Raw genomic sequence first — 24,201 nt, 5'->3', positions numbered from 1 at the left:
TCGCTGCTCCAACCTGGTGGGGGGATCTGAGTCCCCACCCCAGCCTGGTCCCCAGGGCAGGGAGGAGGAGGCATCCTGGGTCCCCCACCCTTCTCGCTTCTGGAGCTTTGAGGAAGATGAGCCCACGGAGCCAAACACCTCAGAGAGGTCCAGGGAGATGAGAGATGTCCCCTCCCGGGGCCTGGGGCCTTGGGCACTGGTGGCAGGGTCTTCGACGATGGTAAGCTCACGGCTGAGCATGTCCACAGCAGTGGCTCCGAGCAAGAACTCAGGCCCCGTCCAGGGACTGCGGTGCCTGCCCCGGTCTGTGGCTGGCACCTCGGAAGGCACAGCTGTCCCTCGCCCACACGGAGCAATCTCGGGACAGGTGGTGGGAGGGGAAGGGCAGCTTGGGGAAACATGTCTTAGGAAACTGCCAACAGAGTCAGCTTAGGTTCCCCAAACCTCTGCAGTCTGAGCTGGCTGCCAGCTCCTCGCCTGCCAGTTGGCCCCTGTCCCCGGCTTCCCACACCCCGCCTTCTGCCAAGCTGTGTGCTCACTACCACCCAACACACCTCCTGGGCTCTGCTCCACCTCCAGCGGGGACCTCGAGGAGGAGCAGGGCAGGAGATGCCCTTCCCAAGGTCCAGGCCCTCTTAAGAGCTGGGTCCTTCAAACTTCCAAGAGCGGTCCACGTGAGCGGAATACGGACCGCACCCTTGTACTGACACACTTCGATCTGTCCTGGACAAAAATCAGATGATGAGGTGACTTCCCTGGTGGCACAGTGGTTAAGACTCCGCACTCCCAATGCAGGGGCCCCAGGTTCAATCCCTGGTCAGGGAACTAGATCCCACATGCATGCTGCAAATAAGAGTTCACATGCCACAACAGAGGAGCTGGCAAGCCGCAACTAAGACCCGGAGCAACCAAATAAAGAAATAAAAAAAAAAAAAAAAAAAAGAATGGGATTTTTGCATAAGAGAGGTATAGATCCAATTTGGAAAAAAAAAAAAAAAAATCAAATGATGAGGGACCAAAACAGGGGCTTAAAGAAGGTAAGTAAAAAGCAGGAAGGCGAACCCACACATTCACAAGTGGAAATGGCCCGGAGCCTGGAGGGGGGCAGAGGCAGCAGGGTCTGCAGGCGGAGGGCTGCATGGGGGCTCTGGCCTTGCTCTAAATGAGGGGAGAAGCGGCACCTGGGGCCCGGCCTGTCTCGGAGGTCCTTCCAGCTGTGAGAGGGAAGAGGCCGAAGGATGGGGGGGGGGGGTGTGCGTGTGCGCGCACGTGTTTGTGGGCTCCCTGGGGGGCCTGCATCCTCTCTCCATCCCTGCACAGGGCCGGCTACAAAGTAGGTGTTTAGTGAATAAACTGCAGTGGAGCTGATTTCATCAGACAAATGGCCTTTCCCAGACAAGCAGGAACTCAGACAACACGCCAGACACGCTCGGAGCAGGGCTGGGCTCTCACTGTGTTCTGTGGCGTGTTCACCCCCAGGCAGTCTGTTCCTCAGGATTCCCCACGTGGTAGTCAGCGCCCAGGTGCTCCGGCTGAGCCACCTCCCTGCAGAGGGGCCCACCAGGGCCTCTGGGTTCCGCCTGCACCCCGCTGGGCGAGACAAGCTGAGCAGCACCCTCCCCAGCGCTTCTAAACCCTGCAGCACAAGGGCTCAGGGGACCCTTGGGGGGACAGAATCACAAGTTGCCTGGTGCTGGTTTCCTGAGAAAATTCCTAGGGGGTAGGGGTTTGTGAGCCCCAGGAAACTTTCAAGGCAGATCTATGAAAGCGAACATTCTTACAGGGAGATCAACTCTCCTCTCCTTAAACTCAAAAGCATGTCACCCTGGCATTAGTTGCTGCAGGCAAATGATGGAGTCACAGCCGACTCCACTGGGCAACAGTCAAAATGCAAGCTCCTGTGGTCTCTCCCGGGCACTGCTGAATATGCACCCTAAACGCACTCAGCACCCACCCCCAGATGAAGACTCACCATCTTCGTGTAAGATCTTCCCATGTTTTCCTAGGTGTCTCATACAGATTTTAAATAAAATTGGGTTCTTACTACACACGCTGTTTGCTCTGCTTTCTTATCATACTGCACATTCTCACCTTATTGAAAGTCCTCAAAAACATGATTCTTAATTGTAACTTAGTATTCTGGATATATTTTATCACTTTCCTCCTGGGGGAGGCACACAGATTGTTTCCAATTTTGTTCTATTATATTCAGCCCTAAAATGGATATCCTGGGACATAAATCTTTGTGCCCACTTCTGATTATTTCCTTAGGATAAATTCCCCAAAGGGAAAGGAAATGTATTTTTTTTTGAAATGCACCTCCAAAGCGCATCTAGAATCATTCACTACAAAAAGTTCTGCTGCAGGCAGCTGTGTCCCGTCGGCCTCATGTGGACTTTTGTATTTTCAAACTCAGAACTCAGAGATGGAAGAATCTGTCTGTAAATCTCCAACAAGTTGCTTTTAATAATGTGTACAGTCCTAATCACTAAAAAAAAAAAAAAAAAAGACCTCTTCTCTACAAACATTCAAGTCTACTTAAAAGAAGGCTTCTCCCTCTTAATGCACTTTGTGGGCTTAGAATCTGGTGAAGCCACACCGGCCTGAGAGCCTGGTGACCCGGTGGTCAGGTAACACCTCGCCAGCCGAGTTCTCTCTACAGAGGGCTGGGGTCTCCACCTCCACACAGGCCCGCAGAGAAGATGAAATGAAAACACAAGCCTGTAACCTCCAAAGAACAGCTCCCATCATTACTAACCCAGGAAAACACTGCTGTTTGACCCAACCTTCCAAATCTTACAGTCTCTTTAACACAGCCTGGAAAATGTTTCTAGCCTGCAGCTGTCTCTGAGATGTATCAGATTCTGAAAAAGATACCGGAGGGCAAAACAACCTGCCCCTCCAGAGGATCACACCCACGCACAGAGGCTCTGCCCTGCCTACAGGACCACAGGGACAAAGGCAACTAGCAAGCAAGGAGAGCTCCTCATGGCCCGCACCTCCTCCGGGTGGGGCTCTCTTTCCACCTTCAGACCCTGGTGTTTTCACCTCCTTGGTTTTATTTCAGGGAAACTTTCACTGGTACATACAACTGAGCCATGTCTGACGCCCCAGGCTGGGATGTGAATGGAAGAGCTTTCATGGAGCCGTAGGGTCTGACCTTGTGGCAAGAGCAGAGATGATACAGGGAGAACAGCGAGAAAGAGGCAGGGGGGATGGAAGGGCTGCAAGGAGCCGCAGGGTCTAGGAGGGGACACCACGTGCAAAGGCAAACGCTGGGTCCAAACAGCCACTGAGAGAGAACAAAAGTGCATCTTTCCACACAGGTGCAGGTGGGTCTTCTGGGAGCAGATGAACCAGGATGAAGGAGACATGAGGCCCAGCCAAGAGCAGCAGCCATCCCACAGACTCAGAAACAATAAAGAAATGTTGTAAACCACCCAGTTAGGGAATGGATGTTACGTGGCATTACCATGGCAATAGGTAACTGATACAAATGGCATTTGGTAGACAAAATCCCAACCCTGGCGTCAGTATCCTGCTGAGTCCAAGCTCCCAGAGCTGTTTGGAGTTTGATCTGCAAACTGTGAGCAGTGGAAAAGCCAAAAGGCCAGATGAGGGAGGCAAAACAGGAGACACCAGAAGCAAGTAAAACCCATTCTGTGATCCTTTAGTCATGCCTGCCCTGGGTGTGGGAGGGGAGGGTGGCTGCCCGTTCACTGCTGCCGCTGGGTTTGCCATGCGGACGACTAACTGTGCCTGGGCAGGGGCGGCGGGGGGGCGTGGTGGTGGTCAGGGGGAGGAAATGAGGGTCTAAAGGAGGGAGAAAAAGCAGGGACGAATATAAAAGCATACTGGCCACCCAGCCCGTGCTTCCCGAGGCCTCAACGACACCGTCTAAGAGCCTGCAGTTCTACACCCAGGGTATTAATATTCCAGGGAACCCTTAGCAACAGGCCCTGACATCTGCTCTGTTACTATGATTCGGGAAACATGATAAGAGCAGCAAGATACGGTGAGCGGAGACATCAATGTTTCCTCCACCTGTCACACTGCACTCGGAGGATGAAAGATTCAGACAGGAAGCCTCAAAGGCCTGTCTGAAACCCGAGGGAACCTCTCTTGGGCTAATTATGCACGAGGCAAGGCTGGAGAGCATTCAGGAGATGAGACAGGAGTCCCGGGGAAGCTACTGCCTGACAAACGTCCCTAGGAGTCACCCTATCAGCGGGCACCGTGCCTGATTTGCTTCCTTGGGTGACTTCTCTCCCCCTCCCCGTTCGATTCTCCCCCTATCTCTGCCCAGACTCCGGCAAAGCCTTCCCAGTTGGCCTTTGGACCTCCTGGGGCTCACCTCACCCCCTTCACTTGTAGCCAGAGAGATCATCCTTAAAGTGTAGGTCAGACCATGCAATTCCCCTGTTCTAAAACCTTCAATGGCTCCCCAGTGCCAAAGGGAAAAACCCAAGCTGCACTAAGGCCATCCATGATCTGGCCCAAACTATCCCTCCAGTCTCACCTGCCACCACATCCCTCCGCAAGGTCCACACTCTCGTCACTGGGAGCCTGGATGTGTTCTGGCTGCTCAGCTTTGTTTCTGGAAGTTCTCCTGTGACCCGCCTTCCCTGTACACTGTCTACCTGCAGAGGCCCAGCACCAACCCTCTGGGGATTCTCCTCCCCACCGAACCCCAACTCGGAATTGACCCCCTTTGTCTCCCCTCAGCATTTCACTCCACTCTGTGTCCTGGAGCGGGTGGGTCTTTACTTCTGTTAACCCCACGAAGAATGCAGCTCTCAGGACACAGGACACAGGTCCACCTTTACAGAATGAATACTGACCTTCGAGGGTTTACCACAGCCCATGGAATAAAGCCCAGCATCCCTAGCCTAGAATTAAAGGCTGGGCACTGTGACCTCCCCCCGCCCCTTAACCTTCCTCCCAGCCACACGCAGGCCCCTGCACTGAGCAGGTCTCACCTATCCTGCCTCAGGCCCACTCTGCAAAGCAGTTTATACCAACTAAAACTGTGGGATGGACTTCCCTGGTGGTCCAGTGGGTAAGACTCCACACTCCCAATGCAGGGGGCCCGGGTTCAATCCCTGCTCAGGGAATTAAGACCTCGCATGCAGGTCGCAACTAAAAGGGCCTGCATGCCGCAACTAAAGATGCTGTGTGCGGCAACTAAGACCCAACACAGCCAAATAAATAAATAAATATTTTTTTTAAAAAAAAGTTTGAAATCCCCAAAGGGCTCTAATTCTTGAATGGTCAACAGTAGCCCATCGGCACAATGTCACAGTCAATGTTAAAAATGACAAATGACCTGGAAAAGGGTTTACAGCAAGAGTAAGTGCCAGACATGTAGACCACATCATAGACACATTGACAGCACAATATAACAGTCATGGGCCCACAAGGAAAATGCAGAGTTCGTGTGTCAGAGAGTAGGGTTTGGGATTACAGGTGAATTTACTTCTGGAGCATTTTTCTAAGGATGACTTAGGAAGAGTCAAACAAATGAGGGCACCCTACCTGTCCTCATGGCCCACTCAGGTTCCTCCTCTCAGGTGGAGCTCTCTAAGACCCCTCAGCCCTAGCTCAGATTCCTGCAGCCTTTCCTGTCTGTGCCCTGCAAAAAAGCAGTCCATCCTAGACGCCCCAGGGCACATCCCCACTGAGGCACAGGGCTGAGTGTGCTGCTGGCCTCAGAAAGACAAGTGGCACTGCTTTTGTCTTCGTTGCCCTCATTCATTCATTCAACAAACAAGCTCTGAGTGTTGACTCTGCGCCAGGCACGTGCCACATCTCAGCTGGCTGCAGGGCGAGCCGGGGCAGCTCCCTGTACCCCTAGAAGGCCTCACAAGGTGCACAGGTAGAGCCCCACTTACCGCTGCAGGGTCTCCTCCCCGGGGAAGTAAATCCTCACCCCAAACGCCCACTCCAGTGGACCCAAATCCCTGCCCGTCTCTTTGTCTCGCTGAAACTGTTTTCTCACTTCCAGGCTGCAGCAGTACTTGCAGCCTCCAGCCGAAATGAGATGCAAAGCATCCCACTTCGTACCCCTCTCGCTTCAGGTGCCAGCCCTCCGAGTTTAACAGCCACAAGCTCTGCCTACGTGTCCCCAGAGGCACAGCTCACCTCTGTCATTTCTAAAAGGCCTGAAACAGAGCAGGTGGAGGTCCCAGATCAAGACGATCACAGAGTTGACGGCGGCCGACTCCAGGCCAACCAGGCTCCTCAGGCAGGACTCACCCTTGAACACACGGGAAGGAGGGGAGTCTCGTAGGCTGGCTGCCGGGCCCAAAGCAGTGCTCCAGTCCCCATTGGACCACGTGGTATTAGTCTCTGACAGCGGCTGTAACAGGTACCACGAGCTGGGAGGCTTACAACAGTCCTAGAGCCTGGAAGTCCAAAACCGAGATGTGGGCAAGGCCAAGCTCTCTCTCTGCAGGATCCAGAGAAGAATCTGTCTAGAGAAGCCTCTCCCTTAGCTTCTGCTGTTTGCTGGCAATGCTGGGTGTTCCTTGGCTCGTGGCTGCTTTGCGCCAGTCTCTGTCTTCATCTTCACATGGCATTCTTCCCTCTGTGTCTCCACGTGGCCGTCTCCCTGTGTTTCTATCATGTTGGATTAAGACCAAAGGAGATTCCAATATGACCTCATCTTAACTAATTACATCGACAACGCCCCTATTTCCAAATAAGGTCACATTCTGAGGTTTTCGGGGCATTAGGACTTCAACATGTCCCCTTGGGGGACACAGTTCAACCCATAATACATGGGGAAAAGAGAACCCAGAGCCCTACTTTGGGGGTGGGGACAGCAGACATGGTGGGCCCTTTCTGTATGCATAGATGTTTAAGCTGGTCTAAAATGCCCCCTGGAGTTCCTGGGTCCTCAGGACCAGGAGAGGGGTTTACATCTAAGACAGGGAGTTGTCATGGTTGATGCAAAAAGTGGATTCAGGAAAACAATCTCCTTTGGTCATTGCTTGTCTTGGGAGTTCTTAACAAGGGAGCCATGAACTTGGATGGGAACAAACTGTATCTTCATTTTCATTAACCTGTAACTGAAATTACCTATTTCCTTTCATTATGAATATAGGCAACACACCAGAGTCATTCTAAAAGTACCTGTGTCTTAGTCATTGGTAGAATCACAGATATTTTCATACCACAATACTGAGCTGCAGATACCTCGAAATATTATTTATGCTCACCACTACTTTAAAATTACAATAGTTATTAGACCTACTGCAAGGCTGTTTACTTAATGATTCAAAAAAGAAGCACAGGGACTTCCCTGGTGGTCCAGTGGGTAAGGCTCCATGCTCCCAATCAAGGGGCCTGGGTTCAATCCCTGGTCAGGGAACTAGATCCCGCGTGCATGCTGCAACTAAGAGTCCTCATGCCACAACTCAGAAGTCCGCATGCCACAACTATGAGCCTGCATGTTGCCACTAAAAGATCCCGCACGCCACAACTAAGAACTGGTGCAGCCAAAATAAATAAATAAATTAAATAAATTAAAAAAAAAAAAAAGAAGTACATAGGTTACTGTATCAAAAGCTTGTTTTTAAAAAAAGTATTCTGATAATGATAAGTCAATATAATTGGCATCCTCTGTAATCCTGTTTGTGCATTTAGAGCCATTATTTTGAGAAACATTCCATAGGATTCACCAGACTGTCAAAAAAGAAGTCTGTGGCGGGCTTCCCTGGTGGTGCAATGGTTAAGAATCCGCCTGCCAATTCAGGGAACATGGGTTTGAGCCCTGGTCCTGGAAGATCCCACATGCCGTGGAACAACAAAGCCCATGCGCCACAACTACTGAGCCCACGTGCCAGAACTACTGAAGCCCACGCTCCTAGAGCCCCTGCTCCGCAACAAGAGAAGCCACCGCGATGAGAAGCCCGCGCACCGCAACGAAGAGTAGCCCCCGCTCACCGCAACTAGAGAAAGCCTGAGTGCAGCAACGAAGACCCAATGCAGCCAAAGATAAATAAATAAATTTTTTTTTAATTAAAAAAAACAAAAAAGAAGTCGATGGCACAAAAAATAAAGAACAGGAGATGGAATTGAAACTCAGCTCAAAGGTTACCAGAATAAAATCAAGCCTTCACTGTAAGCAGGTGTCCGTGGCTCGGGGGACTCTGCTCAGAAAATGCCCAAGTCGCCCATCCCAGGGGCTGCCAGGCACCTGGCTTGGGGTGCACACTGAGGGGTGTGAAGGCTATTTGTCTTTTCATGCAGAAATATAAGCCTGTTTCCATCTTAGCAATTTGTGTGGAAAGTCCCAAGCAAACAGAATTTTTGCAAAGGAAATCTGATTTCAGCTCACACCTGAGAGCTGCTTATTGGAGGAGCCCAAGAGAAACCTCTCCGTGAAGCAGAGAAGCCCCTGGAAGGAAGAGAGGCCCACACCCTCTCACCCAAGCCTCAGGTGTGACGACAGGGTAGTCCTCCGTGTGCTCAGGTCCCGGGAGCGGCGGCCTCTGACAGCCCTGCCAGGATACCAGCTCTAGGCGGCTCTTCTCAGGCTCTGCCAGGTCCTTCAGCCCACTTCTTCCGCCTGCTTCCCCAGAGCCGGGGCGGGGACCCTGGCCCTGGCTGTTTGCATACAGCCAGGAGGCAAGGCAACCCCTGCTGACCTTGCTGCTCTCTGTGGCCAGCTGTCCTCTCTCGTTCATGGAAACACAAACAGACGGTTCCCTGTTCCAGCTCCAAGGTTAAGTACGTGCTGCACAGGTGCCAGCTGTCAACTTCTCTGCACATGCCCTGTTCCTCTGGCAGAGGCTAAGACCCCAAAGAACTGGGGGTGCCCATCACGAACGACCACGGTGAGGACTGCCAAAGACTCAAGCCAGGCAGAGGGCCATCTGAGAGTGAGAGAGGGGACCACCCCCAGAATGTGGCTTGGGACAGAGAAGGTGAGTGGGGAAAAGGCCAAACAGGACCACTGGCATTTTGCAGGTAGTTTTGGAGGCTTTTAGAAGGAGCCCGCACATGCGCAGCCTGGCCCTGAGCTGCCTAACTGGGAAGGGAAGGCAGCCGACTTTACAGGGCACTGCCTACCTGCCAGGTGCTGGCCACAGGCTGACCAAGTGAAACTCATCACAATCCCAAGGGGATGGCACGCCGTCATCCCCTTCCAGAGAAGAGGCTCGAGACCTGATGCTTGAGAGGTGCAGCCACTCGCTCAAGGCCATGCAGCTGGCTCCTGGCACTTTCTGTCACCCTCTCTGCCCCCAAGGAGCCCCGGCTGCAGCGTGTGACACCTAATGAAAGCAATAAGCCAGGGCGCATTCTCCAAGCCTCTCCCATGCTCCCAGCGCTCAGGAATGTGCCAGGAATTCACAGAAACCGAGACCTGCAGGAACTGGACGAAGAGGAGTTCTGAGAAGGCTCAGAGTTACCTGGGCTGGAGCAGGGCTGGACGTACCGCAGAGGGTGCAGGCTGGCGTGGGTTTCCCAGAGCAGGCAGCCAGTGGCTGGGGTTAGAGGTGTGAGGCCCGGGAGATGGGCAGCAGGTGCTCAAGCGCTGCTGTGCCCCACCTATGCCCACAGGGCACAGCGCCTTAAAGCCACAGGTCTCTGACAGCCCCTTGTTCCCCACCATTCCCACTGCCTGACCCAGGAGCTCACCCAGAGCTCAGTCACCCTACGATCCTAAGTGGTTCCCCTGCATCCTGGCTCCCTGCCCCCCGCCGACCCAGCCTTCCCCGCCACCAGAGGGGCCCTGCAAAGGCCCGGCTCTGCTCAGACACTTCCAAGTCAAGCCCAATGTCCTCACTTGGGAGTGCATGGCCATCCACAGGCTCTACGCCACCTTGCCAAATTTATCTCCAGACAAACAGAAACACTGGGCATCATATCCTGTGACTAAGCCCAGGCCTCCTCCAGGCAGCCCCCCTGCTGCTCCCCAGGCCACACCCATTGCCCCAGCCTGAAGCGATGACTCCCTCCTCGGCACCTCCACAAACACTTTTTACCTCTTCCCAGCACTTCCCAGTTTTGGGTGGTTTATGAAAGCGTCTGACCTCGCCTTCTGGACCAAACACTCCCTGAGAGCAGGACAAACCTCGTGCCCAGATGACACTCAAAACACGTGCACCAGAATAGAATTGAGAGTCCAGAAATAAACCCATACATCTGTGATCAACTGATTTTTCAACAAGAGTGTCAAGACCACTCAAGGCAGAAAGAAGAGTCTTTTCAACAAATGGTGCTATGAAAACTGGGCAGCCACATGCAAAAGAATGAAGTTAGACCCTTATATCACACCATTTAAAAAATGGACTCTAAATGGATCAAAGAGCTAGTAAGAGCTAAAACTATAAAGTAAGAGCTAAAACTATAAAGCGCTTAGAAGTTAATAGAGGGGCAAATCTTCACGACCTCAGATTTGGCAGTGGGTTCTTAGATATGAGAATGCAAACCTAAACCACAATGAGATACCCCTTCACACACCAAAAGCATAAGCAACAAAAGAAAAAAAATAAAGTGGATGTCATCGACATTCAAAAATGTTGTGCACCAAAGAACCAATGCTAATCCTAAATGTTTTCCTGAACATACGTCTATTTCAATTTTTTCATGGTATATTTATAGAAAAATATTAAAAGAACAAAGGCTCACCATATACACCTTTTATTAAATTTCATAAACAGCAGAATTATTATTGCTTTCCATCTCTTACTTCCTATAACTTCCCTACTTCTGTAAACCTGATTCAAATTATTGTCCTGATTTTTATAACTCAGGTCTATCTCGGGTGTTCGAGAGAAAAATACAAATGTCTATTAATAAATGTTGCCTTTCAAGATTTTGAACAAACTGGGTGGCTTCGTTGCCTGTACCTTGCTACCCAGGCCCATACAGCCAGCACAACCCACCTTTTTCTCATGGGTGTGAATCTTTAAAGTTGAGTATGTGACTATGTAACCCTGGAAGGTAAGGATGCTACAAAAGCTGCCACTCCGGTCTTGGAAATGTTTTCACCCCTCAAAATGTGTTCACTTGTGCAACAAAAGATAGGTATAAGTATGTTTGTAGTTAAATTGTCTTTAATGCACCCAAACAGGAATAGTTTCAAATGGCCATGTAGAGTGCAATAGAAATGATTCCTAAAATGGAAAAAAAGAAGGTGAAAAGATAACTCACAGAACGGAAAAAAAATATTTGCAAATCATATATCTGATAAAGGGCTAGTATCCAGAAAATATAAAGAACTCCTACAACTCAACAATAAAAAGACAACTCAATTAAAAAATGGGTAAAGGGGCTTCCCTGGTGGCGCAGTGGTTCAGAATCTGCCTGCCAATGCAGGGGACACGGGTTCGAGCCCTGGTCTGGGAAGATCCCACATGCCGCGGAGCAACTGGGCCTGTGAGCCACGATTACTGAGCCTGCGCGTCTGGAGCCTGTGCTCCGCAACAAGAGAGGCAGCGATAGTGAGAGGCCCGCGCACAGCGATGAAGAGTAGCCCCCACTTGCCGCAACTGGAGAAAGCCCTCGCACAGAAACGAAGACCCAACACAGCCATAAATAAATAAATAAACAAATTTAAAAAATAATCTGTTTAAAAAAAAAATGGGTAAAGGACTTGAATAGACATTTCTCCAAGGGAGATGATACACGTGCCTAAAAGCACATGAAAAGATGCTCCTCATCATTAGCCATCAGGGAAACGCAAACCCAAACCACAGTGAGATACCACTTCACATCCACTAGGGCGGCTATACTTTTAAGAATGGAAAATAACATGTGTTAGCAAGGATGTAGAGAAATGGGGACCCTCATTCATTGCTGGCGTGAACGTAAAGTGGTGCCGCCACTGGGGAAAACAGTTTGACAGTTCCTCAAAAAGTTAAATATAGAATTACAACATGACCCAGCAATTCTAATCATAGGTATATACCCAAAAGAACTGAAAACAGGTTTTCAAACAAAAACTTGTACACAGATGTTCATAGCAGCACTATTCACACTAGCCAAAAGGTAGAAACAACCCAAATGTCCATCAACTGGTGAACAGATAAACAAAATGTGGTGTAACCAACAATGGAATATTATTTGGCCATAAAAAAACCAAGTGCTGACTCATGCTACAACATCTATGAAGCTCAAAAACATTACACTAAAAGAAGCTGGCTGCAAAAGACAACACAGCATATGACTCCATTTATATGAAATGTCTAGAATAGGCAAATCTATAGAGACAGAAAATAGATTAGTAGTTGCCTAGGGCTTAACGGGAAGGAGGACACGTAATAGCTAAAGGATATGGGGTTTCTCTTTGTGGAGATGAAAATGTTCTAAAACTGGCTGTGGTGATGGCTGTTCCCATCTGCGAATATACCAAAAACCACCAAATTGTATACTTTACATGGGTGACCTCTGTGGTATGTGAATTACATCTCAATAAAGCTGTTAAAAAACAAAGCGTGGGGCACAGTGAAGAATGAATCGGGGGTCTGGACAAGGCAATCAGCTACACAGTCTCCAGGGGACAAGGAACTGGCCACTTACATTTTACTGTCACCCTCTGGTGGCCTGGGGACAGATTAACTGCAAATTAACCTCAATAATAAAAAAACAACAGATGGTGCATTTGTGAAAACACTGCGGGAGAGGGGCAGGGGAGAGAGAGAGAGAGAAAGCAAATATGGTCAAATGCTAAGAATGACTGAATCTAGGTAGAGGGATTTCTTTATACTGTTTGTCCAGCTTTTCTGTTAGGGTTGAAAACTTTAACAGTAAAACTTCCATAATGAGCTCTCAAAGGCTAAAGCTGGAACACTTTGCACAACAAAAAAATAACAGTAGTATTGGATTATAACCCGTAAGATAAAATAAATATCTGTGAGTCTTTATGATATAAATAATTGAATAAATATATAAATTAATAGGGAAAGGGGGCAACTCTCTCTTACAGAAGGGCACCAATTAATAAATACAGACACGCCTCGTTTCATTGCGCTTCACTTTATTGCGCTTTGCAGATACCGTGTTTCTTAACAAATTGAAGGTTTGTGGCAACCCTGCATCTAGCACGTCTATTGGGGCCATTTTTCCAACAGCATTTGCTCACTTTGTGTCCCTGTGCTACATTTTGGTGATTCTCACAATATTTCAAACTGTTTCATTATTATTATATTTGTTATGGTGATCTGTGATCAGTGATCTTTGATGTTACTACTGCAAAAAGATTACAACTTGCTGAAGGCTTGGATGATAGTTTGCATCTTTTAGCAATAAAGTATTTTTTAATTGAGGTAGGAACATTGTTTTTTTTTAAGACAAAATGCTATTGCACACTTAATAGACTACAGTATCATGTAAACATAACTTTTATATGTACTGGGAAACCAAAAAATTTGTGACTCACTTTATTTCGACATTTGCTTTATCCCAGTGGTCTGGAACTGAACCTGCAATATATCTGTAGTCTGTCTTGTACAGAAGGAATGAAGGGACAGAAGAATCAGCATTAAAACACACCAGTAATAACTGTTGCAGGTTAGATCCATGGATGGACCCTAAAATTAGTAAGCAAAAGTTTGGGGAGAAACAGGACACTTACATAGTCTCAAGGTATCTCCCCTGGATAGTTATTAATTACAAAATAAAAAAGCAGTAACTTTACAGGGGAGAAAGCTGGCAGACACAACCTTAACCAAGTGATCAAGACTAATATCACCAGTGATAAGACATACGGACATCACATCCCTCCTGAAACAATGTACTGAGAAAGACATAACATCGTTTGGGTGGTATTCTTGCCCGAAATGCTAACTGCAATCTAATCATGAGAAAATACCAGACGAATCCAAACAGAGGGACATACTATAAAACAACTGACCAGGACTCTACAGAAACATGAAGGTCATAAACGATAAGGAAAAATTGAGAATGGTCATATTCTTATATGAGATGTTAACAGGGCAAGCAGGGTGAGGGGTATGCAGGAACTCTCTGAACCATTCTTGCAACATTCATGGAAGCCTAAAATAATTCCAAAATAAAAAGCTTTAAAAAGTTTTCATAATTAAAAAGCAGCAGTTTTGATGAAAGGTGTCTGTTGTTTGGAATCACATATACCAAGCAATACATGATGTGCTGTGGCCTCGTAGGACGGTGCTGACTGGGGTAACATCCCCTCCCTGCCCAAAGCAGTAGCTGCGGCCCACCCGGGGAAGGTGAGAGGGGACTGAACGGGTGACCGTGAGGGCCCCCACTTCCCCGCATGGGATCTGGGCTGGAGGGGGCAGGAGTTAGTGGAGGAAGGGGTGAGAGTATCTGCCAAGGTCTTTGCTTATTTCTGAGACAAAGGATGACTCCACAAAAGGGCAAGAGGATGTCATCTAGAATTTCCCACAAGTGGCCTTCTTTGTGTCTGACAATTTGTATGACTTTTATTGTTTGAAACTGTTGCACTTGTAGTATTTGTATACTTTCAGATGGCCTGGATTAAATACTAGATGACATTTTTAACTAAGTAACTTTCCAATCTACTTAGTAACTTGTTTTCACTAGTTTTGCTTTAACAGTGGTCACCCACGACCCTTTACCTCCCCCATTAACCTGGTTAATGAAGGCCATGTTGTCTGATTACCACTGTCTATGTTATGAATGTGTTCTCCTCGTGGAGAATTTACAGTTTGTTCACTGACCCACCAGCCAGAGACGACACTGAACTGGGGTCCAGACAAGGGAAACAGAAGTGCGATAAAATGTTAATAGTAGAATCTAAAGTGGTGGGCATATAGGTGTACACTGCAAACTTCTTTCAACTTTGTTTTATATTTTAAATTTTTCATAATAAACCAGTGTTTAAAAAAAAGTAAAATTACAAATGAGTATTTTGGGCAAACAAACTGTAAACCCAGATTCACAGCCTCAGCGGGAGAACGCGCCGAGGGGGCTCCATTTGCAGAAAAACACATGCACACCTGTCCCTTCTCCCCGCAGGTGTCTGCAGGCGACAGAGCTGTGTCTGAAGGAAGGAGAAGCAGTGGGACGTCACCGTCATGGCCAAGGCTGGATGCCTGTAGACACAGTCTCCACATAAATACATTCAGCTCCTTGGGTTCAAACCAAGTCAGAAAATGGGTAGCAGACACAGGTTTTGTTAGCTCCGAATGAATTTGGCAATGGATGCCCGGGCTGACCAAGCAGGTCCCAACCTGGTCACATACCCTAGGTGGCCCTGCCAATGGCTGATGAATTCTCTTCTTCTGCCAAAAAATAAAGGGCGGTGGTTCCTTCTGAGTCTGTTCTTTGGGGCAGGTATCTGGGATCTACATTCTCACCCTGTGTGAATTATTAGCTCAGTGACCTTGGGCGGCTTCCTTCATTTCTCTAAGCCTCGGTTGCCTCACCTGTAAAATGAGTAGCAGCCTCCCGGCCTGTTGGGAAGAATAAATTACATCAGTGGTTCTGAAACAGGGTGATTTTGTTCCCCCACGAGACATGTGGCAGTGTCTGGAGACATCTCGGGGGCAGGGGTGCCACTGGCTACAACCCAGTGGGTAGAGGCCAGGATGCTGCTAAACATCCTACAATGCGCAGCTTAGCCCCCAACAACGTAAAATTATCCAGCTGAAAATGTCAAAGCGCCAAGTTAGAAAAACCCTGATTTAAATGGTACAGGTAACCCACCTAGCATAGGACCTGTAACACTGTGCACTCTCAGTGCGGGGCTGCAATCATCGTCATCATCATCATCATCATCACCACCACCATCACCATCATCACTGTTATCATCACCACCACCACCACCGCCATCACCACTGTTATCATCATCATCACCATCACTATCACCACCACCACCACCACCATCACCATCATCACTATCACCATCATCACTGTTATCATCATCACCACCACCACCACTATCACCATCATCATCACCATCACTATCATCATCATCACCACCACCATCACCATCAGTATTATTAGCCTGGAACTCCCAGTACCCAGAAGAGCACAGGTAGGGAGCATCAATGACAGCGTTTTACTAAACTGAACAAACAGGTCATTCCTTTGAGTTAAGGACATTCCAAAATGTCCCTTCAATCCCCTAAGCCAGTGGTCCCCAGCCTTTTTGGCACCAGGGACTGGTTTCATGGAAGACAATTTTTCCATGGACCGGGGGTGGGGTGATGGTCTCAGGATGATTCAAGCACATTATATTTATTGTGCAGTTTATTTCTATTATTAATTACATCAGCTCCACCTCAGATCATCAGGCATTAGATCCTCGAGGTTGGGGACCCCTGCCCTAAGCTCACCTGAGGGAACTGAAGCATGTAGGAGCTGTGAGACGGGTAAGGGGAGTGGGAGCGGGGGTGCCCTGGGGAAAGGGTCCGAGCAGGTGATGGCAATACCAGCCGACATCCTTATTTAACACCGAATGTGTGTGAGTTCTGTTCTAAGCATTTGACGTGTATTAATTCATTTTACTCTCTCAGTGACCAAGGAGGTCAGTTCATAACAGAATAACATATTCTAATAATATTCTATTATTACTCTCCACTATGATCATAACCACTGAACTGCTGTTTCCCTGATGGAAGGGAGCAGTGGCTTTGCAGAATTCACCCTTTGCCTGTGGCCAGCCCCGCCGCTTGCCTGACTGCTCTGCAAAGAACCTTAGAAGGCGCGGTCCTGTCTCCCAGCAGCCTGCAGGGAATGTGGACGGTTTCCGGGCCTTCCATTCAGTACTGTAGGCAATGCCCAGACAAGGTCATTTCTGGGCAGGGCAGATGCCTGGTGAGCAGAATGCATGTCGACTGGGAAGAGAAGCCAGCATGAGGGGAAAGGCCATGTGGCTTTCCAGAGAGGGGTGGGGGGCATGTTGGTGAGGCCACCTCAGAAATCAACCCCAAGGCCCATCTCTAAAGGAGCCAGGAGCTGGCCAGTCTAGAGCCACTGCTGGGAGGACCCCACCAATCTGGTCATTTTCCTGCCTCTCTGCCTCTTCCTCACTGCCACCAGCAGGATCTCTACTGGGCCTAGGGTTCATCCGCAGAGAAGTCAAAATGGGTAGTTGCTGGGGTGCCTACACTTATAGCCAGCCTTGGAGACACAGGAGCCCAGGGGACATGGTGGATAGAAGGAGTGACCAAGAACAGATGAGTGGAACACATCTCGGGTTCCCGACAGGGAAATGAGAGGAGGCTGGGGAAGGGCTGAGGCTGAGCAGTGGGTACCTGCTGGGACGTGGCAGGCTCCCCACATGCACACACACCCCAACTGCTCACTGCAAGCACAAATGGAATTCTAGTGGGTTCTGGGGTCTCAAAGACTAGGACACAAGGGAAACCCAAAATGTCACACAGGAGAAGCAAAAAGTATGTCTGTTAATTATCTATGAGAAGACCCACCATTTACTGAGCATTTACTATTTGTCAAGCTTGGTGCCAAGTGCTTTATAGAATCACCTTTATTTTTCACAGTAGGTTTTAACAACTCCATTTTACAGGGGAGCAAACTGAGGCTCAGAGAGGTGAATGATGTACCCAAAGCCATAGGAATTGAGTTAGTAGGTGACAACGCCCAGGATTTGAACTCTAAGCTCAAGCTCTTAATTTCAAGGGTATCCCAACTTCTTGGCACTAAACAGAACTACGTGTGTTTTGGGGCCTTATCCCATGCCAATCACCCCCACTTACCCACACAATCTTTCCTTATCCTTTCAGCTAAGTCAGAGACAATGAGTAAGATTCTAAATAGGGAAAACACTATTTTTCAAAAAATAAGAAACCAAACAACCCAGTTAAAAATGGGCAAGAGACCTGAACAGAGACCTCACCAAAGAAGATATACAGATGGCAAATAAGCATAAAGATGCTCAATGTCATATGTCATTAAGGAACTGCAAATTAAGATAGCAATGAAATACCACTACAAACCTATTAAATGGCCAAAATCCAGAACACTGACAACACCAAATGCTGACAAGGATGCGGATCAACAGGAACTCTAATTCATTGCAAAATGGTCCAGGCTACTTTGGAAGGCAGTATCTTACAAAACTAAACATACTCTTACCATATGATCCAGCAATTACATTCCTTGGTGTTTACCCAGAGAACTGAAAACCTACATACACACACACACACCACAAAATGGCACACTAATATCTATACCAGTTTTATTCATTATTGCCAAAACTTGGAAGCGACCAAGATGTCCTTCAATAGGTGACTGGATAAATAAACTGTGGTATATCCAGACAATGGAATAAAATTCAGCAAAAACTCAGCCACCAAAAAGAAAAAAAAAATTTAATAAATAAAAAAATGAAAATGAGCTACCAAACCATGAAAAGACATGGAAGAACCTTAAATGCATATTGCTAAATGAAGGAAGCCAATCCAAAAGGCTACATACTGTATGACATTCTAAAAAAGACAAAATTATGGCGGCAGTAAGAAGATCAGAGGTTCGGGGGAGAGAGGGAAGGATGAATAGGTGGGGTGCAGGGGATTTTTAGGGCAGTGAAACTATTATTCTGTATGATGCTATCATGGTAGATACATGTCATTATACATTTGTCAAAACCCATAGAATGTACAACACCAATAGTGACCCCCTACTGAAATCTATGGGCTTTAGTTAATAATAATGTATCACTATCAGCTCATCACCTGTAACAAATGTGCCACATCAATGCAAGATGTTAATAATGAGAAATTGGGGTAAGTGGGGGGTACATGGGAACTCTGTACATTTCAATTTTTTTCTGTAAACGTAAAATTTTTTTTTTTAAGTCAAATGCTACCAATACAATGGAAAAAAATTTTTTTTTAATTTTCTTCTACAGAGAAAAAAAAATATTGCCCTAATCTTCATCAATAGGAAAGAATCTTGAGATATTAATATTATTACAGTTAGATTTGTATAACGTGTCATACCTTTCAAACTGTTTTTGTGTTGATTAACAATTTGATCTCATCCCATCTGCAAACAAGGAAAGTGCATGCTGTTCGGGCCTTTAGTCCACAAACATCTTGTCTGTCCACACCACGTGGCCCTCATGGGTGGGGGACACAGCCTAGTGCTGAAGATGGATAGGTCTTCATTGCGTGTATCACAATTTGAATGTGCGCATTTATTTCTTTGTTTACTTGTTAATCTCTGGAGAGGGGCCACCTCTGTTTTGTTGGCTGTGAATACCCAGTGTGGACTATACATGAGCGAGATGAATTCTGAATGAATCAGACAATGGCTCTAATAGATGCTGGGACTCTGCACAAAGGACAGTGGGGGCAAAGAGCAGTCTCAGCTAGGACTTCTCTCTGTGGCAATCCCAGAGGGCTTCCAAGTGGAGGAGAGTCTGGCAGAGAGCTGAAAGGAAAAAGTAAGGCCTTGGCAGGCATTAGGCAGGCATTCCAGGAAGAGAGACATCCTGGTAGAACTGCTGGAAAGGAAGAAGCCTGTCTGAATGTTAGAGCTGGAAACTAACTCAGAGAATGGCTAGTTAAGGTCACAGGCAATTAGGACACAGCTTTCGGGCACTAATTTAGGGCAGGTGAGATCACAGACCTGGGGCCTCCTTGGAGCCAGGGGAAACCACAAGGTGCACCTTTATTCTCAAGCTTTCACCTAAGTAAGGCTAACAACAGAGGAAAGAGAACACAGATTTCCCCTTCTCTCTACACGCACATCCCCCGTCATCCGGGGACGGGGAGTGTGGCCAGAAACAGGCAGGCCAAAGGCACAATGTCTCCAAGGTCAAATTTTCCCATTCTAAGCCATATGTATTAATTATTTTAAAATTAAAACAATGCTTCTCCCCCACCCTAAGTGATATCCTCCCAAAAATGTCTCCCAGTAAAACTGATGTTCAGGATTGCAACTCTAGTTTTCTGTCTCACAGCAGTAAGAGCAGCTAACGCTGACACAGCACCTTAGCTATATCATAACTCATGCAATCCCTGCAGCAACACTGGGGGGGGCCAGCACCCCTATTTTACAGACACACCCCAGCACACTGCATGGAGCAGCCCCACACCAGACAGGGGAGCAGAGACAGTGAATTCTTTCTCCCAGGTGGCATATCTGGTCCACAGTCTCATTCCTACAATGACACAAGTGTGTGAGTTTGGAATCAGGCGCTGCAGTGAACCGACTGTATAATTTGGGACAAGTCCTATTTCCCCACACCCTGCTTCGTTCTCTGTACAATGCAGGTTTTGTCCCGGGTGAACACAGTAAAAGTTCCAAACACAGGGCCTGGCACACAGTAGGCCTTCAAAGGGAAGAAAAACAAAAAACAACCCTGATTTTTAAACCAAGCCTGTCTCTGAACTCCTGGGGAAATTCTCTGCGCTAGAAGGAAAAAAAATGGGAGAATTAAACAAACAACAACCACAATCTGTAACCCAGATGACCGCGGGTCCAGCTGATGAATGAAATCTTGGCCCGGGGCTGCCTGGGCCTAACTGTAGGGCAGGAATCAGCGCTCTGACCCAGAGAGGAGCTTCCTTCGGCCGACCCCACCCGCTTCCCCCAGAACATTCCACACTCAGCCAGGAGCCCCCAGGAACAGGCCACTGGGCCCAGCCGGGAGAGGCAGGCACCTCCCTTCCAGGCCTCTATGCACAACCTCTGAGCCGCACCCCTGCCCGGCTCCCACTGCTTCCCTACAGAGAGACCCAGAGCTGGCTCCTCTGCCCCAGACCTGCCTCTCTCCCGCGTCTCTAGGCAGCCAGCGGGAGACAGGCCGGGGGGCTGAGCCGCTGGTCCTCAGCCATGGCTCTAGTTCGGCCGCTTACGCTCTCTTTCCTTAGGCCCCTACCTGGTCTTCCTGCCTCCAGTCCTGGTACCCACTACAAATAAATGAGTCTCTTCAGATAGTCATGAAGCACTCCCCGCCTCAAGCACCTTCAATGGCTCCCACTGTTCCCTGAATTAAGTTTGGGGTCTGTATCCTGGGATTCGAGACCCTCCACGATACAGTCTAAACCCACCCTCCAGTCCTGACACGATTCATATGCCGCAACTAAAATGGATTATACCAAGATTTGCACACACGCATTTGCACACTTGCCAGTTCAGATGCACCCTCTCCCGCCTCCACCTCGCTGGGTCCTACCCCTCCCCCACCCCAGCTTACTCTTCCAGGAGCCCTTTCCTTCCCGAGCCTCTGAATTTCTCCAGCACGCTCTTCCCAAACCTCAGGTGTTCCCATGCCACCTGCCAATCAGTACTACTCTTTACTTAATATTTTCCTTTAAATCAGCACACTCTTTTACTTAAATTTATTTTCAAAGGAAACTTTATATCTCCACCATAAATAGAAAACCATATCATTTGCTATAAATAGAAGGGAACTTTAAAAAGTTACGTTCTAATGCACATGAAAATACATAGTCATTAAAATGTTTTAAGTGCTCATCTGTGGAATATACTTAATAGTAATGTATAATATACTTAAAAATCCTTTCACACTCTAAGAAACGCCGCCTTGGCATGTCTTTATTTTTGCCTCCTTCCGGCCCTTGGTTTTTCTGGTCCTGTCCCACAGTTATCTGAGGACTTGTCACAATCTTATCCTGGTTGACCCCAAACAGCACTTGGGGGGCTGCAGCCCCTCTTCCAGTGCCTACACACAGCGTGACGTGCAATAAAAATATTTAACAAAAGTTCCATTTGCTCAGCTATAGTAACATGGCCCCTTTCTCCACCTGGCCCTGGGCCCATCTGCCTCTCAACTTTCCAAAATACACATCCTCTCCTCCAGCCACCCCTGAACCCACCCCTGTCCACTGGGGTCTCTCAGAGGATGGTACAGCGAGTGTGGCAACTGTCAGGGAGGTGCTGGGGGGCTCCCCCCATTCTCCGACCCCTGCCACCTCTTCCTGGGAAGCAGCAGGCCCTGGGGTAACCCGGAAAAAGCAAGTCAACCATTAACGACACTCTCCCAGCACAGACACACCCTTCCCGGGTGTTAGCAAAGTTCTGGGAAAACTCCTGCCTCCAGAAAATACAAAATCTTCCCGTCACCTCATTGCCAAAGACCCCAAAACACCTACCAGGAACCGAGGGGGCCTGGCCTGGGCCTGGACCTGCTGGCACCCCAGGCAGAGGAGGTCCCGCTCCCGCCTACCACGTGTTGTCAGGGGCGACCCTGATGAAGATGAATCACTGGGACTTAAGTCAATAAGCGGCAGCTGCGGGAAGGCCCAGCTGGAGCCAAACCAAGGCCTGGATTCTCCTCGGTGGACAGTGGACGGAAGCCCAGCTGAAGCCCGCCCACGGCCAATCGTGGGTGACCAAGTCCCCCTAACGACATCTTCTAAAACTGAACAGATAAGGGACACTTTCTATTAGCGGGAGGCCTCCCTTGGGAACGTTTGCATTCTTTTTGGGTTTTTATTCTTTTTTTAAAGTCTTGCCACTTTTACAAGTTTCAAGGATTTTGTTGTTATTTAATTAATTAATTAATTTATTTATTTTTTGGTTATCCATTTTATTTTATTTTATTTTTTGTTGTTGTTTCTAAAAAGGGCACATTTTATGGAAAGGTATCAAAACCATTCATTCCAGGCAGTGGTCATACGTGGGGTGTCAGCATCTCGTGACTTCCTGAAACTTCCACTGCTGGGGGCGAGGCATCCATCTGGGTGTAGCTCCCCAGGAAGAAGGTTTACCGAGGCCCAGACAACGTGACCAATGCCGCAAATGGAGTGGCCTCCCACGTGCAGCTCGAGGAGGACAAGGGTCATGAAGGGACAGCCTGACACCTGCCTGCAGGGAGAAGGAAGGTGACAAGGATCCCCTTCTTGCCCTTTTCATAGTGCAAACAAGCTAATGACAGAAAAAAATGTGGTGGTGAGAAGAAAAACACCACATCTAGCAACTATCCCCCATGGGGAACAAAATCAGGTGCTACAGAGAGGGATGGATGGACACAATCATGAAGAGGTTCTCAAACTGGGTTCCAAGGAGCCTTAGGGGGGTGCCATGTACCTCTCTGGGGCTGCTGATGTGGAATGAGGGGGAGGTGGATAAAGGGGATGTATTCCAACCTAGCCCAGGGCAAAGCTGCTCTTGTCAGCTTCCTCTACTGGATTTTCAGGGAAGACAGCCTTTGAAGAAAAGATTCTGTAGCTAAAAATGTTGAGAAGTGCTAATGTGTGATCCCGGTTGTATCACGTAGGAGAATGTGATGTGAGTCTCTCTGAGTCTGTGGAAAGCAGTCGCCACATACCCAGGTGTGCCGGGAACCCGCTGGTCCTTCATCCTGAGTGGGTGCTCTGTCTGACTTTAGGAGAAGTGACAGGTCCAGCCTGGCCACTCTGCCCTTCTCCTGGCAGGACCACAGGCTGGAAACTGCAGGCACAATCAGGCCAAGCCTTGAGCTGAGTCAAACGTCCAGATAAGAGACTCCATAGAGATGGGGGCCAAATGCAGACATTAGAGGCAGATTTGTGGATCCAGGGACCAAAGGCCAAAGAGAAGTGAAAAGTGGTGTCAGTGACTGGAGGCGGCCTCTGGGACAGACACGGTGGAGAGAGGTTGGTTTCCACGTGCTCCCAGCAGCTTGCTGCACAGAAAGGCCGACTCTGTTTGAAGGTCCAGGATGGACCAGACCTGAGGATGTGAAGAGGCCCGAGTGTACATGCTCCACTCAACAGAGAACAGCGGGTGCGCTGCTGTCCTGCTGTGCAGTTGGCGCCCTGAAAGCTGCCTCCAGACGGCCGGGGCCTCTGCCAGCCTTTCACAATGGACGTACATTCTGTCTGCCCAGCCTCCCTCTCTTTGAGAACGACTCCTCCTCAGGGCCAAGGAAATCATGCCCAGTTCTTCTGGGTGGGAGAAACAGCCCCTTCCTTCCTCTTCCTCAGGGTGAATGTGACTGGGGCCGGCTGATTAGAATATCCCCACCCACTGGGCACAGTGACTGACCGAGGCCCAGCTTCCCTGGGCTCTCACCAGAGTTACTGAGAAGTACCCTCTTTCTCTGTGACAGCAAGCTGTGAGAGCAATGTTGGCCTGAGATGGCCAATGGCCATCTTGCTGCCACTTGGAAACAGCCTGAGAATAAAGCCAAGCAGAGCTGAGAGATGGAGGGAGATAATCAACTGCTGGATCCAGCCATGCCTGAACCGCTCGTTTGGTTCCCAACTTGCCAGGTCCACAGAGTCCCCTTTTTGCTTAAACTAGTTGAGCTGGGTCTTTGTCATT

The 24,201-nt window shown here is 48.5% G+C and overlaps 1 protein-coding gene across 8 annotated transcripts in view; it reads right to left on the bottom strand.

Moving 5' to 3' along the window:
• The window catches only part of RPH3AL (rabphilin 3A like (without C2 domains)), a 123,036-nt gene that overhangs the window by 93,413 nt on the left and 5,422 nt on the right, over nucleotides 1–24,201 (bottom strand). For 2 of the 8 annotated variants that reach the window (XM_059908683.1, XM_059908688.1), the window contains exon 1: nucleotides 9,076–9,163. The exons of 2 other annotated variants lie outside the window; for them this stretch is intronic. In XM_059908683.1, coding sequence (XP_059764666.1) covers nucleotides 9,076–9,145 — 70 coding nt within the window. In that variant the 5' untranslated portion in view covers nucleotides 9,146–9,163. Of the gene's footprint in view, nucleotides 1–9,075; nucleotides 9,164–9,416; nucleotides 9,490–22,046; nucleotides 22,152–24,201 lie in introns of those variants that run through there. 4 more of the 8 variants (XM_059908684.1, XM_059908686.1, XM_059908682.1 and 1 more) reach the window with 4 other exon arrangements.

This window comes from Balaenoptera ricei, chromosome 20 (assembly GCF_028023285.1).
Source record: "Balaenoptera ricei isolate mBalRic1 chromosome 20, mBalRic1.hap2, whole genome shotgun sequence".
NCBI classification, from domain to species: Eukaryota; Metazoa; Chordata; class Mammalia; order Artiodactyla; family Balaenopteridae; genus Balaenoptera; species Balaenoptera ricei.
The sequence above is the reverse complement of the archived record's forward strand: the minus strand, read 5'-3'. Positions and strand labels throughout refer to the sequence as shown.